Source organism: Alosa alosa, chromosome 1, assembly GCF_017589495.1.
Source record: "Alosa alosa isolate M-15738 ecotype Scorff River chromosome 1, AALO_Geno_1.1, whole genome shotgun sequence".
In the NCBI taxonomy this organism is placed as follows: domain Eukaryota; kingdom Metazoa; phylum Chordata; class Actinopteri; order Clupeiformes; family Clupeidae; genus Alosa; species Alosa alosa.
In genome coordinates this window covers 50,892,717-50,912,941 of record NC_063189.1, presented here as the reverse complement: position 1 = coordinate 50,912,941, position 20,225 = coordinate 50,892,717, and the positions used below count along the sequence as shown (strand labels likewise).

The window sequence follows — 20,225 nt, the reverse complement described above, 5'->3', positions numbered from 1 at the left end:
ATCCTCTGTTGAATGAAAGTAACTGTACGTTTAATATCCAAACTTTTCCTTGTAACCGTCTTTATGTGGAACTTGGCCTCATCCAAGGATTCCAACGGTACCTCATTCATCAAAATCGGACATACGGGTCAAAAGTTACATGCACACACCTTCATACACTGTACACAGACATTGCCAGATGGCTTAGAACTCTGCCAGGTGCAAGCTTAAACAATTAGAGCTGTGATGTCATCATTGAAATTAGAATCCTGAACATTCCGTCATTCATTTCAATGGGGCCAAAAAACGCCGAAAAACGGGAATAACGCGAAAACGACAAGGACCAGCGACACGAAAGTAACACGCGCACTACACCGGTTCGGGCCTGAATTTTTGGAGTTTGAACCCCGTCGATAGCTCAAATGGTCTAGGAGCAGTAGTTGGTACAAAAAGTGGGTGAACAGGAATAATAAATAACTAGAATTGCGGTTCCGAGGAACTGCCAGAGTGGGTTTGATCAGGGGCATGGAACTCGGCCTCGTCCAAGGATTTCAACGGTACCTCATTTATGAAAATCGGACATACGGGTCAAAAGTTACATGCACACACCTTCATACACAGCCCAGCCCAGCCCATTAGACATTGCCAGATGGCTTAGAACTCTGCCAGGTGCAAGCTTAAACAATTAGAGCTGTGATGTCACAATCGGAATTAGAATCCTTGAACATTCCGCCATTCATTTCAATGGGGCCCAAAAACGCAGAAAAACGGGAAATACCGCGAAAACGACAAGGGCCAGCAACACGAAAGTAACAAGCAAGTTACACCGGTTCGGGCCTGAATTTTTGGAGTTCGAACTGCGTCGATAGCTCAAACGGTCTAGGAGCAATAGTTCGTCCAAAAAGTGGGTGAACAGGATTAATAAATAAGAAAACTTAAGAAGAACAATAGTGGCCATAGTGCCAGGTGCAAGCTTAACCCTTTCGTGCCCGTGCTGAACATTCCATTTTTGGTGCTGAATGACCTCCTCACACAAAAAACCTTATTTCTTGAGTATATTACATACCATCAATGGGATATACATATCATTGTAATCAGGACTAGTTCTATGAAATGATGTAAAATACATATAGTAATGTTGATATAGTAATGAACAGTCTTTGAAATCCTCTCCAAATGTATATCCAAAATTTAATTTAGTTCACTTAAAAATGGATTTGTATCATATTTCTCTACAAGATAGAGGAAAATATAGAGTGTATGACTTGTTCAGCAAGTTGTGTGCTATTTAACAAAAAAAAACTGAAATGGAATATCCTTAACCTTTCAAAAGTTATGATAAATTTAGTGATCAGTGTAAAAAAATGCAGAAAACGGGATTTAGAATGTTGACAGAATTCACATTCTCTTTCTCACCAACAACATAAATGTATGCATAAAAACTAATAATGAAGTCAGACACAATGGTTTAGATTTATTTGGTCTACAAGAATAAACCATTTATTTGTATAGAAGCAAATGATAGTCAATAAGAATAAAAAAAAACACGTAACATTACCAGTAGTACAGGAAGTAAATATATTTATTTAAGACCATTTTGGAATAGAGACATAAAACACACGTGATTCAACAGATAAAACTTTCTTATATGATTCAGTGTAATATGAAAACTATGTACATATATAAAATAATATAAGTTAATGAAAAGCTAGAGATACAATCAACTTCAATATCTCTCAATAAATGTAGTCTAAACATTTGAAAGTAGATCACATAGTAGAACAAGCCTGTGGAGAAAACACGTACACACACAAACTCACACATACACACAAACTCATACACTCTCACACACAGAGAAGGGTGGGGGGTGGGAACCGGAAGGTTGAACACAGAAGACCTATGGCTCATCACGAAACGCATCCCCTTCTGCAGAATGCCAAATCTGAAAGCAATTTCGTTTACTACTAAAACAAAGTCGCCTACCATTACACTCGGGGGCCATACGAGCTACTTTAGTTTTATGCTCCTTTTTAAGTTTTTTATAACATAGGCAGCAATTCCTCAGTGGCTCCTGCTGTACAGGAACATGTACCTGATGGAAAAGACTAACGGACTAGTAGTTGGAGGAGCTGAAGGCCGAGGCTGAAAAACTGTGTCGACGGAAATGCCTGCCAGCTGTCGTGATAGATTTTCTCTAAAGTCTATCTGGCTGTAGCTACCTAACCTAGGCTCAACACCAGATTCTGCATTGCGCTGCCAGTCTTGAAATAATAAGAAGCTATTGACGACGGCAATGTCCACAAAGTGGAGAAAAAGTGTTTTCCACCACTTCTGTGTTTTTTGGAGTACACAATATGTACTTATCATTTGGTCCGACCTATCAACGCCCCCCATGTATTTGTTGTAATCACTTACCACAATAGGCTGACGTACAACTTTTTTGTCCCTAACCGAATTGCTCTTCACTAGTCTGGATACATCAGCCTAATCATTCGCGATTGTGGAAATTGGACAGGCAGGTTACTGCACGAAAGTGTCCTTCCACTGTACTGCTAAAAACATTACCCTCTATTCTACTTCACCTCATGTCCCCACGACTTGCCCTGCGCTCCCATTTTTTTATATCTTTTAAGTCGTCCTGAATTTTTTTACGGTTTATCCTACATGTTCCGCATGCATTTAGGCCCCATGTTCTAAGTTTAACCATAAGGGTTGGTGATGTATAGAAGTTATCAAACCAAATGGTGTGACCACCATCTCTAAATGGCTGTATTAACTCCTCTACAACTTTTGAGGCTAAATCCAAGACGCGACCATCACGACCACCTGTGTAAATATTAAAGTTTAAAGTATACCCTGAATCTGATGTTGCGATCACCCACAGTTTGAAACCCCACCTAACTGGTTTCCCATTCATATACTGCTTAAATCCTGAACGACCTTTAGATTTTGCCATGCGTTCATCTATGCTAAGGTGCTGACCTGGCTGGAATAACTCTAAACATTTATTTTTTAGGTGGTCCATCAAATAACGCAGTTTCCTAAGATGATCTTGATTGTTTTCTGTAGCTGGATCTACTACATGCAGAGCAGCTAACAGAGCCTTAAAACGATTGCGCGACATGAACAATTTGGCCCACGATCCCTGCAAAGACTTGGTTCCCCAGTAGCGGTGGATATTAGGGAGGGAAGTGAAGCCCATGTAAATGATCAGCCCCAGAAACCTGTGAAACTTGGGTCACTTCATCCCATGTCCCTGCACTATTTGCATACGACGGCCTACTAAGCACAAGCTCCCACCCCCTCTGGTTTGTAAAGCCACATATGTCTGACACAACAGCGTGAGTGAAAAACAACATAAAAAGTCTTTCCAGAGAGTTTTAGTGGCAGTTTGCACTGCCCTCCCGTGACGCATACCTAAATCTACACCTAAGGGACGGCCGCAGGACTAAAGGCTATCGGAACTGGTGCTTCTGTGTCCCTATCACCATCTGAGAAGGAAAAGGGTCAGAGAAGCGTTTACGCTTCCTCCCTGACACAGGACCTACGGGAGAGTGACTAATCAACCCCAAACCCACCAAATGAAATTATTTAATAGAAATGTTGACATATTTTACATATGAAGTATTATATAATACATGCAATCAAATACTTACGAGACTGAGGATGATGGCAGGCCACTCTCCTCCTCTTCCTCATCCTCCTCCTCCCTCCCCGTCACTCAGCAGCTCCTGATCAAGAAGGTCTTCTTCTTCTTCCTCCATTCCCTCATGGTTTTCTGCTTGATGAGCTGCTATGAGCTCAAGCTCATCAGCTGTCAGCTGCCTCCTTCTCTTTAGGCTGACAAGAAGGTCTGCATACTTGTCATCCTCCATCTGAAACAACAAAACCATAAATGTAAACCAAAACTGTAGATGCGTGTGTGTATGTGCACTCACATACGTGCGCGTACACACACACACACACACACACACACACACACACACACACACACACACACACACACACACACACACACACACACACACACAAAGATGTACTGTAGACTAAACTATTGATGCATTCTGGAGGAGTCAAAATAGCATGACCTGAAAATGCAAAGTAATTTTATTACACACTTTACACAAGGCTTTAGCTACCCTAAATCTAATTGCCTGGCATCAAGAAAAAGATTACATTTCACATATGATTACATTTCACCTAGTGACTGACTGATGATGACATTTCTGAGAGAATATATTTTTTAACATCATGATTTCTATAACTACATATTGAGGAGTAAAAATAGCTTAGTCTATTTCATGTCATGCATCTTAGAAAAATGTTAGACCAAGCAAGCGCATCTGAGTCATTTAGTCAGAGGTTAGCAAGCAAGCTAGTTCACTACTGATAAAACTGCCTAGCGAGGTGACAACCAAACAAAAGGCAATTAAAACTTTTCTGACAGAATCTGTGATTTCACACCATGTTTTCTATAACTACATATTGCGAGGAGTAAAAAATATCGATCAACTTATTTCATGTCTACCGTAACGTTAGACGCAGCCCACGAATATATTCAGCTTTGATATGCTGTACTTACCTGTCAACATTATCCTTAGCTAACATGCAAATTGGTACTAGAAAACAAACTTACTTACATGTTATATAGGCTACTTACAGGGTTTTAAATTAATTGTTAAATGAAAACAACTGACATCAAAAGCAAACGAGAATATTACAAACCGTTCAGAGTAATGCAGCTACTAGCTAAAGTTTTCATGCCAGGTACACTAACGTGAGCCCCGCTATGCCATAATGTTGACGCTAATGAAAAGCTTATTACTGTCAAATAACATGATTTTAGGACTATAAATTAAGATTAACCATAACTACAACCGATTTAAAATATATCTTACCTCAGTTTGTCCAGCTGTATGGGTATCAGTCGATGTAATCTCCCAAGATGTACAGACGGCGTCTGCAGCTGTCCACATCAAATGAAGTGACATTATTTTTCACGACTCATCTTCAAGTATCCAAACAAATTCGCGTCATAAACCTCTTAACCAATCATATCAAATTGAAGCCTGTGTTGTCAGCATTACGGGGAAGATTTCAGAAATAAAATCAGTCATTGGACAGCTGAGATAGAAGACGATTGGTCATCGTTAAAATTTTAACAAAATTAGAATGGTCGGGCTTGTAAGGGTTAAACCAGAGAGGGTTAAAGCAGAGCGAGAGGCGCAAACGTTCGACAATTTCCGCGTTCGATTATTGCAAGGGGGAGGGGGGGAAATCCCCCTTTATGCAGACCAGAGTAAACCCTCGCTGCACTAATGTCAATGGAGACTTGTGGAATTTTACCAATAAATTGGTCATTATGTCTTTCTGGATTTGTTGAGGGTTTTTTGGAAAATTTTGTCATAATCTGTAAGTGTTTGGGATCATTTCAAGCCAAAAAAGTGTAATTTTTTTAGCGTTCGGATTTGTAATAAAATAACTTAATATCAGACCATGCTCCTGCCAGTTACTGTCCGGTTGTTAGCATGCTAGCTAGCCTCTTAGCTAAGGTAACATTTTAATCGGAGAAGTGTAATTTCTTTGAAATGACAACTAGCTGAATAACATTACTGACATTAGTTAAAGTGGATAGTTTATACTCAAGTGAATTTGCAACAGTATATTAAGTTTAAGCGAAGTCCTTCAACTACTAGTCACTTGTTAGCGCATAGCTGTATTGCCATAGCTACTCCCATCCACTTTGTATAGCATTTTAAGCTAGCGTTAGCTAGCTAGCTAGCTCAGTTCACATAACTAATTCAATTATTCATATCATGTCCTAAAGAATGATTCATTGGTATCATACATGATTATAGACAATAATACTGTGAACACAATTATGTTTATCTGTTCTTATTGCTTATTAAGAGAGAACGTTTATTTAGTGACGTAAGGTGACACTCCCACTTATGCAGACCGGAACTGTCCCGTTTTGCAACGAATTACGTTGCTCTATCTTGCTAGTAATCAAGGATCTTTGCTTAAACAATTAGAGCTGTGATGTCACAATCAGAATTAGAATCCTGAACATTCCGCCATTCATTTCAATGGGGCGAAAACGAAAAAAGCGGGGAATAGCAGAAAAACGACAAGGGCCAGCGACCGCGAAAGTAACAAGCTCCCTACACCGGTTCGGGCCTGAATTTTTGGAGTTTGAACCGCGTCGATAGCTCAAACGGTCTAGGAGCAGTAGTTAGTACAAAAAGTGGGTGAAAAAGAAGATATAAGTAAACTTAAGAAGAAAAATAGCATCTTGCTGGATCAAACCCACTAATAAAGTAATAAAGAACAATAGAAGAACAATAGTGCCCACAGCATGGCTTACTAATAATGTTAGAAATAAAACTATCAACACAGACATTTACATCGATAGTCTGGCGTTATAATTTATTTGCCTCAGGTGTACTTTGGAGTGGGTAAGATGTGCACTATATCAAAGTGTATTTTCCAGTATGACACCAAGTTGGTGTATATCTGGTTATTGTCTGGTTTACTGCTTGCTTGAGTAGGCCACCTTTGTTTGTTCAATGCCCATTTACTCATCTCCCGCTCTAAAAAAGTAAAACATTCTTGAGTCTTTTCATTCATTAAGTCATGGAAATTCAGCTTTTGTTGTCAGGGAAAAATCATGGAATTTTACATCTGATTTAGTGTTGGAACCCTGTTATTAAGACAACTTGGCATTAAACAGGATGGCATTGCCAGAGTAGACAAGTGCTATTTCAAGAAAAAGTCCTTGTATATGGGTCTAGAGACATTTCTTAGTAAAATTTGGGAACAGGACTTTTTATCATAATTAACATGTGCTGAATCCAACTAGCCCTGTTCCCAAGCATAATTTTGGGGTTTTGACCATCTAATTAGCATAAACAAAATGGCTGCCAAAATGGCGATTTTGGGCACTTTCTTCGGACGGGCATTGTTGAGCAGTTTTCACCATCCTCTGCCGTGCTTTCCAGTCGGAGGCAGAGCAGAGCAGTTGCCACCATACTGTGAAACAGTTGGTGAGGATGCTCTCAATGGTGCAGCGGTAGAGGTTTAGAAGTTCACCAGGATCTGAGGAGAGAGGTTGTGTTCTTTAGTCTCCTCAGGAAGAAGAGATGCTGGTGAGCCTTCTTGATCAAGGTAGAGGTGTTGAGGGTCCAAGAGAGGTCCACAGAGATGTGGACACCCAGAAACATGAACTGGTGACATGCTCCACCTCAGTCCTGTTGATGAGGATGGGGCTTTGTGTGCTAGCTTTTGACTTCCTGAAGTCCACAATGAGGTCTTTGGTCCTCTTGGTGTGGAGAGCTAGGTTGTTGTTGGTGCACCACGATGTTAGGTGGTGCTCCGCGATGTTAGGTGGTGCTCCGCGATGTTAGGTGGTGGACCGTTCTCCCTGCATTATTGTTACTGATGAGGGCAATCACCGTAGTATTGTCTGCAAACTTGACAATGGTGTTAGAGCCATGTACAGGTATGCAGTTGTAGGTAAAGAGGGAGTAAAGGAGGGCTCAGCACACGCCGGTGTTCAGGGTGAGGGTTGAGTGGGTGAGGTTTTCTAATCTAACAGACTGCGGTCTGTTGGTTAGGAAGTGCAGAATCTAGTTTCAGAGGGAGGTATTGATGTCCAGTTCACGGAGTTTGGTGATCAGTTTGGAGGGGATAATGGTGTTGAATGCTGACCTGAAGTCAATGAACAGCATTCTCACATAGGTGTTGCTATTGTCAAGGAGGGACAGGGCAGAGTGAATTGCCGTAAAGATGGCATTCTCTGTGCTCCTGTTCTGGCAAATTCTCTAGCACTATACACTGCAAACAAAATCTACCTTTGGGTACAAATAAAGTAACTTGAACTTGCACTAGTTAGCAAGTTATTCATCTAGCTATTAATTCACAGGACATTCAATCATTTTACTAACACAAAGGTTATGAAGAAATATGGATAATGAATAACACTTTATGATAAAGGTACATGGATTATCATGAATTCATGCATGAATTAATTCATGATTTATGCATTACTTCATTCCTTTATATCCTATGAATCATCAGGAATTGACATGAATTCATATACTCTCATTCATACTCTCATTCATGTATGAACAACACATCAACTAAAGCATTAGGTGTGATGGGTATATCATTATGATTTATGATTTTTTAAGCATGATCATCATGATTACATGAATTTTAGGCTAATTGCTCATGCATTCATCATGTCTTTGGCCCCTCAACTAAAGTAGTGAATAATGACATGTGTTTAGAGAACTCCAAAGTTATGTTCAAATCAGAATTTGAGCGGTGATGACCACATTTTTGGCAGAAAAATAGTCATGATCATGGTTAATACATCATAATTCTAATAATGATGAATTATGCCCACCGTACCTAATACTTTAGTAATGTGTTCATGTATGAGGTCACAAATGACAAACTATGAACTCCTGTAAATTCCTGATGATTAATTAGATATTAATGAATGAAGTAATACATAAATCATGAATTAATTCATGTACCCTTACCGTAAAGTGTAACTTACTCCGAGACTACATACATTACCAACCTAATTTGCTTCAATTATGTAAAATGTAATGTAAATCAGGTTTTATGGCCAAGTATACTTTGGTATACATGCAATTTGGTCTCTGCATGTATCCCATCCGTGAATTAGTGAACACACAGGTCACACATTGAAGCACACATTAACCTGGAGCAGTGAGCTGCCTTGCTACAGTGATGCTCGGGGAGCAGTGAGGGGTTAGGTGCCTTGCTCAAGGGCACTTCAGCCGTGGATGTGGGCATGGGAGACTAGTGCTCAACCTTTCCACCACCCACATTTTTCCTACTGGTCGGGGATCGAACCGGCAACCCTTTGGTTTCAAGCCCAAAGACCTAACCAGTAGGCCACAATTTTAAATTTTACATTTCATCTCTACACATCTTTCTTGACCCTCAAAAAACATAAGTCTTATTCTTCAAATACCGTGTGCCTGCTCAGTTATAAAATTTTAACAATTACATTTTTCAAAGGTTTTTTCAGGTAATTAACATAGGCATAATACTAGATTTATTTTCTTTTTTCACAGCCTGTATGCTTGATCTATTGGCCAAGGGAGATTTCTGTGAACAATATGAATTAATTTACATGGTATAATGACATCCGCCCTATGAAAGTGCCCAAAATCGCCATTTTGGCAACCATTTTGTTTATGCTAATTAGATGGTCATTAACTCAAAATTCAGCTTGGGAACAGGGCTAGTTGGATTCAGCACACATCAAAAATATCACCTGTCTAGAGGATGTCTTTGTCATGACAGCTTGACATAAACAGAAAATCCACCTTGTTGTATTCATGACATGTTGACATAACAATTATTATAATTAGATGTGCAAGGTTAGAGACCAATTCTAGCACTTGGTCAGTGTGACCAGATATTTCACAAAACTGACTGTCATGACACCATTATGACAGTGTCACAAATACATTCTTTGTCCTAAAGTAAAGTGGTAAAATTTGATTGATTTGTCTTTAAGATATCATGAAGGATAAGAATGTATGTCATGACACCATTATGACAGTGTAACGAATACATTCTTTTACCTAAAGTAAAGTGATACCATCTTGCTTTGTCATTAAGATATACTGTAAAGAAGATTGACTGGATATCATGACACCATTATGACAGTGTAACAAATACATTTTTTCAACTCAAGTACCATTTTGATGTCATTAAGATATCATGAAGGATAAGTCTTAAGAAGTGCCATCGCACACCAAATTACCTTCCTAACACATTATCATGGGATGTAAAAAATTTTTGGTTTTGTAACACGATGACCAAGATCAACACTCACACGCAGTAATTAAATAAAGAATGTATTTGTTTCATTCCATGAATCTCGGAATTGCTTTAAAAAGCTTAAACTGTTTACTATGTTTTTAGTCGCTTTGGTTAATGTAATGTAATGTCAATGCATCTAGACCAGTGTTTCTCAAACTTTTTCAAAGGAAGGACCACTTAACCAATAAAAAAGAAACGCACGGACCACCTATCTAAAAAAAAAAAACAATAGACCTACTTCAACAGTATATTAGCCTACACAATAGGCCTACTCACTGAACCACCTTACTTATTGTCTTTGCACTTATTGTGTCAGAGGATTAATATGATTTAAATTGGCATATCTTACATAGACAGTGTTGGAGAACTGTTTGGATTTACATACAAGTTGGTTCAATATTGCAAACAACTCATCTATATTATATTTTACCACGTCTGCTCGCGGACCACTTGGGATAGCTTATGGACCACCAGTGGTCACCGGACCACACTTTGAGAAACACTGATCTAGACACTAGGTGGCCCTGTTGTATTAAATTTCACAGAGCCGTATACAGAGGAGGTACTGCAGGGGGTCCACCAAATAATTTAATCCTCTTCCTCTTCCCAAAATTGAAAACGTCCTATAGGCTACATAAACATAAACAGAACGTAGAAAAGATGGTTTCTATTCGTTTATAAAATAACATTCAGGCTACACAGGAGTCTTCATGCAATCATGTTATCACCGTGGGAAAATGCATCAAAACACGTGACCTCCATCTGCCCCAGAATCTGTGCCACTCACTAGGGTCAGACCTCTCACTAAGTTGCCTATAAGATATTGCCATACTCAAGCTTAATTCTTTGTCCCTCCATAATTAAAATGTGATGACTAACTGTAAATTTGATGATACATAGGGTATTTTTTTGGCAATATTGCCGGCAGCACTGTTTGTAACTTTGTTAGAAAAAACACCGCTAGTTAGCTAAATCCCATTCAATCTCAGTGTAGCAATATGTCAAAGTCCAAAACAGTGTGGTCTGCAATGGGAGTCTTGAACCTACACATCCACGAGGACCTACACATCCAAACAAAGACATTTCTTACCGATTCTAAACTCCTGAACAATAGCATATAATTCTCGAAATTGTCTTGGCAGTATAAAAATGATAATGTTTTACTCTACAGCTACAGATATTCTACTCTACAGATATTTAGAAAATTATATTTTCTAACATTTTTATTGTCTTTTATTTTATTTTAACTGGTAATATTAAAGAAAATTGTGATTCCACCCACAAATACACATAAGAACATTGTGGTATTCTGTCAAAGCTTTTTTAGAGTACATTTTGAAATAACAATTGTATGTCTTGTTTCTTTTTATCCAGAGGAGTGCAGTTGAAAAACCCATTCTTCAGCATCTGGGCCTCAGAAGTTGGGACAGAATTGGCTGTATCCTTGATACCTTTGATAAGTCATTGACTAGCCACTTAACACCCAAATAATTCAAATAATTATATTAATAATTCAAATCAAAATTATTTGTCACATACAAGTATACAAAGTACAATTTGTAGTGAAATTTTTAGTCACCTGATTCCAATGCCTCCATTTAATGCTTACTTCCATAGGTTTTTGCGAACGTAGCGTTATCAGCACCATGGCCAACCCGCAGAAACCGCATGCTATGACAGTTACACTAATATTGTATTTATCAAACCTGTAGTTTATCGGGTAAACAGCCCCTTGCTCCACCCCCTACCACAATTAATGAACGTTAACAACTGAACAGCATACTTCAATCACAAGCGCAATTGAATGAAGTGAACTAATGACTACATTAAAAGGAATCAAACGTTTAGCGATCATGAAATAATACAATGCATGATGTCTACAAGCAGGAAGATAATGAAGAACAGTAGTTCTACTCAAACTACTTGTGCACGTAGGCTATGGAAAATCGGTCAAATCTAGCAAGTAGGAAAGTTTAAGTGGATGACGTGAAATTAAGACATTCGAAAGGCCAGCGAAAGTTAATGTTGCTTTTGATATAGTACAAAGATGCAAAATTGGTGCTCTAATAACGATTCTGTTGTCTTTGAAAAGTTCTCTTATTGACACATTTAACCGCAATTTGGATTAACATCTGCTTTTACAAAGCGAAATATTTAGGCACAAAATAGTGCAGTTTTCGTACATACCTGCCTAATTAGGCTCATTTTACGCTTCTCCCATCTTTTTACACGAAACTCCCACTTTCTCCTTACCCTTCTATGAATGCATAATGCATGAGACGGAATTTGCGCAATTTGACATCCTCAGCCCCCAGCGATGGGTAGTCTGCGCTTTTACGTCATTGCGGCCTGTTTGTACGTACCTCGCCATTTTTTAACGTGCATGTTGCGAAACAAATATGTCTGAAGCGGGCGCAAAAGTGTTAGTACATCTGGCCCCAAGTCCAAACTTTTCTTGTGCCTTATGATGTTTGCTAACAGATTTAATCTTAAACTGTTTTCTGTAGTCACGCAAGTGCACCTCTATTAGGTTACATTCAATCCAATCGAACTATTTCCCACATTTATGACTAGAAAGGGAATTTATGTGTAATCTATATATTTATAGTATGATGAGGCATATAGGCCTAGGCTTCACATGGATTTGGAGACCCCAAAGCCACAGTGCATGGTTTGCAGTGAGGTGCTATCTAACCAGTCTAATGTTGTTCTCCACTCAGCTTTTTTAGCGTGAGAGCTCATAGACCAGTTGCACATTTTGATATTGTCATTTGTTAACATGTAGGGTGGCTAATTAAACATGATGCCTGGAATGCGTCAATAGAATGTGTTTTTATGTGTCGGATGGTGGGGGTACGCAAGCAGAGTCAGGATGTAAAAGGTGGTCCGCGAGGAAAAAAAGTTTGGGAACCGCTGCCCTAGGCTACTAATGATTTAAAATCACTTCATGTGTTGATGATTGTTCATGAATGTCAAAACAACTGTGTGCTACACAGATTAAACATTACATGACAAATTGAAACCATTGCATTTCAGATCTTTATATTCCACAAACACTTTGGCAGAACTATGAGACTTATTTCAGACAATAGGCGATATTATGTGGATACCAATTTCTTTTATGGCCACCTACACCTAGTTTGGAGTGAACCCTTGTTGTATAAATGTATGCTTTCATTATTCTCCAATTTAGGCAACTATCTCATTTTTTTTTCCTCTCTGTTCAATGGCGCTTGTAAATTGAACAGAAATCCTCTAGTATTGCCTTAATTTTACGACATATATCCTATTTTCGTCAATCTACTGTGTTGGTCTACTTTTCTACCTTGTGCATGAGCGGACATGAAGCTGACCTAAGCCTCGCTTGAATAAACAAAGGCAAAATGCAGCTAAATTGAGTTAATGGAACAACTTCAGCCCCAAGTGAAGGTCTATGCTAGTTTAAGCCAGGCTATATCTGTTAAGTGCCACCTTCATTTTGATGGAATATCCCTCAGGTCCTTAGCCACTATGCCATCACTGCCCCAAAACACAACAAAGGATACAAAATGAATTGATGATTAATGATATGTACATGTTTACACAATATGACAGAAATGTATGTTTCTGGTAGAATGGCCCAAAAGCAGATGTAAAGTGAATGCATTGTCATGTGTCCCAGGCATAGTCCTTATTCAGTATGTGTATAGACTGGACAAAAGCTTTTCCTCAGGTCTTCAGGCAGCAGTAACTCTTCCCTGAGTAGGCTTATCACAATAGGCTATTGTGATAACTGGGATCTTTGATTTGGTTGACTCTGGACCGAAAATCTTATTATCTAATTTATATTTCTAAATATACTTTTATTTGTGATTTGGTATACATATTGCAATTTGCATTGAGTGCAGACATTTTTTGTTGTCATTTTATGTTTTCCCTAATTGAGTATCATTCAGATGGCCTTCATCATTGTGGCAGGAATCTGTGCTTGTCTCTATTTTCTCTTCCTGTGCTTCATGGTCTTCCAGGTATTCCGGAACATTAGTTGCAAGCGCTCATCACTCCCTGCCATGACCAAAGCACGTCGGCTTCATTATGAGGTTTGTTCATACTTGCATAAAGAAGCCATTGTGGATCCATAGATGCCTGACCCCACATTTACACCAACAATTTTATCCTAGTTTACAAAGTAGGGTTTATTTAGGAAAGGATAGTGATGATAGAAGGTTTGTGAAGCTTATGTTGTGACCACTTGGCCCAGGGTGGAAGCGACATGAAGGGGAGACAACACTAAAGTATATATGAAATATTTACAATAATCAGTATGTGTAAGACAAAGCAAAACTGGTGTAAGTCAGTATATGGACATGTGGTGCAAAAAGGATAAATATAAAGGGGAACGCAGGGTGCAGCAAGTTACGCCAAGAGAGTGCAAGAGCAAGTGAGCGATAGCAAAGTGAAGGCAACAGATTTTATCCAATTAGGCCATCAATGGAGCTTTTAATCATGTCATCATAGACTAATAACCAATCTGATTTTCTGAAAATCCACCTGAAGTGACACTGCTCCCACATTTGTCCCAAGTTGCTATGCTCTGATGGTGTGTACGTAGATATCAGTCGCAGGTGGGCTATAATTATTTATAATTACAACAGAATAAGTTAAGAAAAGGATTAATGGAGGAAACTGATGTCACTGCTGATCTGAGCAGTAATAAACTGTTAACGCTCAAATAAAGCATGTTCTTCAGGTAGAAAGACTGAGCACTCTGACATTAAGTTATATTATTCTTGAAAACTTTCATGTTAGATCAACATCATTGGAATAACAATACATTTCACAGGGAGCCTAAAGACATAGACATAGGCTCTACTATAAACAGTTATGTTACACAGTTCACCTATGATAAGGTGGTATAGTCATTTGTCTGTGATAATGTTAGTTGTCGGGACACATTTTTTTTTTTTAGTTCAAAGATTCTGATTGTAAACTTAGTCAATTCCCTGTTACTGGTACACCTCGACATTTCTTAGGTTTTATGCCTGAGTAATGTCAAAACCATAATTGATTGTCAATCATTGGTTTCTGTTATTCTCCCTACGTTAAGTTTAACCTTGCCACTGCAAAAGCAATGCATGCATCTGCTAATTTATTGACTAAATGGTCTAATATGACCTTAGTGTCAAAAGGTATGTGAACCCCTCTTTCTGTGAACTGGTGTGAACCTTGCATAGATAACCTCAAACAAATCTTTCTCTCAACCGTGAAAACTGTGGTGTTTTACCACCCTTGTAAGTCTTATCAATGTATTGATATCTGAAATAAGTCACAATAGAATAACCATACCTTATAATTTCTGACCCCAATTTCTCACAGGGTCTAATCTTTCGTTTCAAGTTTCTTATGCTCGTCACACTGGCATGTGCAGCAATGACTGTCATTTTCTTCATCATCAGTCAGGTATGCTGTTTAAATAAATCATATAATAAATCATATTTTAATGTACATTTTAAAACATTGTGTATTTGTGTTGAGTTCTGAAAAAAAAAAACAGGATTTTGTTTCTATGCTTCAATATTATGGGCTTGTGATTGCAAATTCTGGTCTCCTTATACAAAAAAATAGGTGAATGAAGGTCATTGGCATTGGGGAGACTACACTGTTGAGGTGAACAGTGCATTCTTCACTGGAATATACGGCATGTGGAACCTCTACGTTTTTGCACTTCTGTTCCTGTATGCACCATCACATAAACACTACGGCGATGAGCAGTCAAGTGGTAAGGACTTCACTTACAGAAAGATAATTCCTCAACCTTTCGGAGAAAAATGAGATCAATTATGTTTTTATGAGTGGAATTGGGATTAAATACATGTCATAGTTCCATATCATAAAAACTAAATTATTCTCATTCATGACATAAACAATTTTCTATCAAGTAAATCCACTAACAATTTGTAGTGGGTATTGAAATCCATACCCAATAAGATGGCATATGAATTTCCCATAGAAATTTCAGCAGCAGTGCCCTTAGTTGCAGAAAGTCCTTAAATGACAACTTCTGGGGAATTTTATCAAATGTAATGGACAGATTGAGGGATACAAATATGGCATAACAATCAACAAATTCAAGGCATCTGCTGTGAAAAAATGCCATTTACAAAGCATAATAATTGCAGCACTTGAACTGGTCACAAAAACCTTAGCATCATTATAGATTAATCTTCAGTTTTTTCATTTAAATTATTGGTAGAAATTGATATGAAACAAAAGAAAGGAAATGTCAAAACACAAAAAAACTAGAAAATGTAATGAAATTGCCAGTGCATGAAAATGCAAAACATATATTAACATAAAATGCAAAACAAAACTTTTATTTAGAAACAGTTGTGGGCAGAGGAAACAGTCGGCGGGAGTCATAGTGGATGACAACTTATAACAAATCAACCCTTATGTTCATAAAATAAAAGCTGTGTTAAACTTGAAAAACAGGTTCTTTGCAAATAGAATAATTTCTTTACTTCTTTAAGTTAAAAAGAATAATCTCCTTGAAGGGACGTTGTCTATATAGATCTCTAATTATGGTACCCACATTTAATGCACAATCAGATGAACACAGATAGTTGATTTATCACGTGTTGTATTGTAAAAACTGCACCACATCACATTTCTCCCGTATTGGATTCCATAAATGACACAATCGCACAATAAACCTCACAATATTTCCCCCCTATACAATGTGGAAGTGTCCCTGTCGTGAACAGTTCGCTTAATTGCTCTGTTTCAGTGCTCAGTCCAAACAATCCACAGTTCCGCTCAGCGTGCACCAAATAATAATCCAAAAACAAAATCTCTGCGACTCAATCGGCACAACTGCGCTCCGATCCACCGTGCTTTCGCCTATTTCCCAGTTTCCACTTCCAAAGAAATCGCAGGCCTCGCACAAACAAATAAAGGACACAGTCAGCTGGCTCACCGATACCGAAGTTACTCCAGGACGTGAAAGTAATCCAAAAATGTCTAGGCGTAATTCATCCAGAGCAGCCTGCAGGCCTGCGTTCACTCTCACGGATTACAATAGTAGCCTCCCCCCGGCCTCCTTCGTTCATTCATAAAAAGACGGCGTCATTTGCCCACGTGACCATTCACATTTTACAAACACGCACATTCGCCAAACCATTGACTAATGACATAAGCCACAAACAATGCAAAAATTAAAAGATAAACTAAACATAAAAAATATGTTTTTTAACATTCAAACGACCCTAATCTACATTTAGTTAGAGGGAAACATTTCTCATTTGCATTAATGCACACTTCACCACACATAATAATGCAAAGTATACATTTTACAACAGAACAATCCCGTTCTATTTATGGACACCCGTTTGTGTAACCGGTAGTGTTACAAACTGACAGTTGAGTTAAATAGTTCAGTAGTTTAAATAGTTAAATTATTAAATAGTGAATTATAGTAGTGAGGACTCTTGTTTTTAAACAGTTGTGGGTAGAGGAAACAGTTGTAAAGGATCTGTAGTCTAAAGAGAGCCAGATTGTATGCTGTAACAACGCATTATGTACGCATTATGTAATAACACCGCATTATGTAATAGCTCGAGAAAAAGGTAATACATTTTCACGCCATTATGTAATAACTGCTGCATTTTGTAATAATCTGCCACATTATGTAATAAACTGCCTCAACGCAATATGTAATAAATTTTGCCGCATTATGTAATAAGTTATTACATATTGCGGTTGTTATTAGGGTGTTGAGGGTGTTGCGGGAAAAAATGGATGAAAATGCACCATATTATTACATTATGTAATAACCAACCAAAATCGATGTCTTCATTGATAAGAACAGCATATCAATGCGTATTTTAGGCTACTCATAATTCATAAAAGTTATGAAAGTGTTTTCAGGCTATAGACTATTTCTTTATGCAAAGGCTGTCTGGCTGTCATGAGCTCTGAATGAAGAAAAAACAATAGTGCTATTGAATAAGAAACATGTTTTTTAGTCTTTCTGTAGGCCTACGCTTAAAGCACAGTGAACGTTATTTTTAAATCTTCTGTCATCAACTTTTCCCGCACTCGGCACTATCGGTTTCTCACTCACACAGCTTTTTTGAGGAAGATCTTGTTTTCATTTGGTACTAAAGATACGTTTGAACGGCTTTAGGGCTGAAACGATTCATCGAGTTACTCGAATAACTCTATTACAAAAATTACTCGAGGCAAAAACCCTGCCTCGAAGCCTCGTTAAATTCCTATGGCGCGCACTATGCGCGCAGGGATCTGATTGTTCCACACGGACCGTTGTTCAGAAAGCACACCACTAGTGCGTGAATCGTGATACATTCTGAATTTAGCTGGCGCGATGGCGGAGTCCAGATGTCCATAAATGGTTGTGGCTAGAAGGGATACAGCTAAGAACGGAAGTTACGTAACAGATAGTGAAATCTCAGGACAGGAAGTAGGAAGCTATCATGGATATTCCCATAGACATAATATACTATGGATATTCCCATGGATATTCCAAAGAAAAATAGCTATTTTGCAAACATCAACATCACTTTTATGTTATAAATTCATGTTAGAAATACTATTACAAAATAAATAGTTTAGTTATTATGATAACGGGTGTCCCAAAGAAGTATAATATATACGGACGCTTAAGTTTAACTTTACGCCGCGTTACGAGAACTTATAATTAAAGACGATCTAACTAGACGTCTCAGCCATGGATATCCGTTTCATAAATGAAAACTATTTTTAAAACTATTTTTATGGATCGTTGTGAAAGAGTTGCTTCAATTGCACACCGAACACTGTCATTTCCCTTTTGGGGATTAGTCCAGGCGAATTAGCCTAGAAAAGGGTCGAAAGTGGAAGTAAATACAGCAAAAGCATATTTGGTATCATTCAAATCGTAATTTTCTGTAGATTAAGAATTTGTGGTGCCTACAGCACAGATTTCTACCGAAAAAAAAATATATAGGGCTTTAAATGGAGCATGGCACAATGATTTTTGGGCCAAAAACGTATGTTAGTACATCTTGATATTACAGTGGGCAGTGCTTCGACTTGGCCAGCTTCCCTCGCGGTCCGCGCACGGGATCACGCGGCATCACGCGACTTTAATTTGTATTGTTTCATTGACGCTGCAACAACCGGCAGAGGTCTCAAGTGAGCAGGGTGTCTCGTAAAAAGAAATGGAGCCTGGAAAACCCTACACAGACTTCACTACAGACTTTAGCAGACTGGTTTAGAAATAATTTAATAGCCAGAAATATGCCTGCCCCTGCCCTAATAAAGAAATATTTGGTTAACTGCGAGTGAATCCCGTTTGCAGCTGTAGAAGAAACGCAGGATAAATTAAACATTCTGGTTTTCTCCGAGTGCAACGATGATAGACAGACATCATTTGGACAAAATATAGAGCATATTAACCTCCGTTGCTCAGCCAAATGCCTTCCTGTTACGGCCCTGTTATCAATGAGTTACAGGCGATAAACTATTTTGATGGTCACAAGTTTACTTCATTAGCGTTTATTTCTTTGATTATTAAAGAGTGTTTTTCATTTAAAGGTTTGACTTCGTGCTTATTCAGTAGAGCATTTAGTGCTCTTCCCAATCCCAGACGCTCACATTGCATGTTTGTTTGTAATGGATGCAACGAGATACGCTTTGTCATAGGTGCCGATACCGTGGATGCTCCGCCTCTCGGGCACCCACTGAAAACATCGAGCACCCACGCGGTGACAGCTTACAGTCCCGGCTAAATTTACATTAATTTAAAATCAAACCTCGCAGTTTATGTTAAATTCAGCATCTCTCATAATGTGATTGGATATGTTGCTGTCAATTCCTACTTCAGATACTAACCACCAATGAGAGCCGCCTCGTGATGAAAATCCCTGACACTTCCCACCTGAAGAATTAACGAAGGCTTTGTCGGTCTTCAGCCCCGAATGTTTAAAATGTATTTTGCCCTGAATATAATTTTAAAAGTAGTCTGACAAAGCTTATTGTTTTGTGACACAGCTAAACAATGGTATCTCATAGAACGTCTATAACATAGCCTAGGTGGTCGCAACTCACAAAAGTAAGCAGATAGAAAGAACTCACGCAAATCTAGCCTACAACACGCAGACAGCTTCATGCGCTAGGGGAGAGAGGCCACAAGACTGTGCTTGATGATTGTTGCCTTCTGATGGTATCTTGCTAATTCACTGAACTGCATTAGGTGACACAAATAGTATTGCCTTTATCTTATAACTCCTTGTCTGAGCGACTACCAGGCCTATGGTTTTTAAAAGTCAGATGTTCCCTGACAAAGACATTCGAAAATTAAGAATGTTTATTGACTTGAAAAATACACTAATTTTTGC

General features: G+C 38.4%; 1 protein-coding gene across 1 annotated transcript in view; it reads left to right on the top strand.

Annotated features, from left to right (window-relative positions):
* The window catches only part of wls (Wnt ligand secretion mediator), a 107,653-nt gene that overhangs the window by 65,158 nt on the left and 22,270 nt on the right, over positions 1-20,225 (top strand). The window contains exons 8-11 of the mRNA XM_048246251.1: positions 11,224-11,287; positions 13,785-13,928; positions 15,205-15,288; positions 15,454-15,607. Coding sequence (XP_048102208.1) covers positions 11,224-11,287; positions 13,785-13,928; positions 15,205-15,288; positions 15,454-15,607 — 446 coding nt within the window. The remainder of the gene's footprint in view (positions 1-11,223; positions 11,288-13,784; positions 13,929-15,204; positions 15,289-15,453; positions 15,608-20,225) is intronic.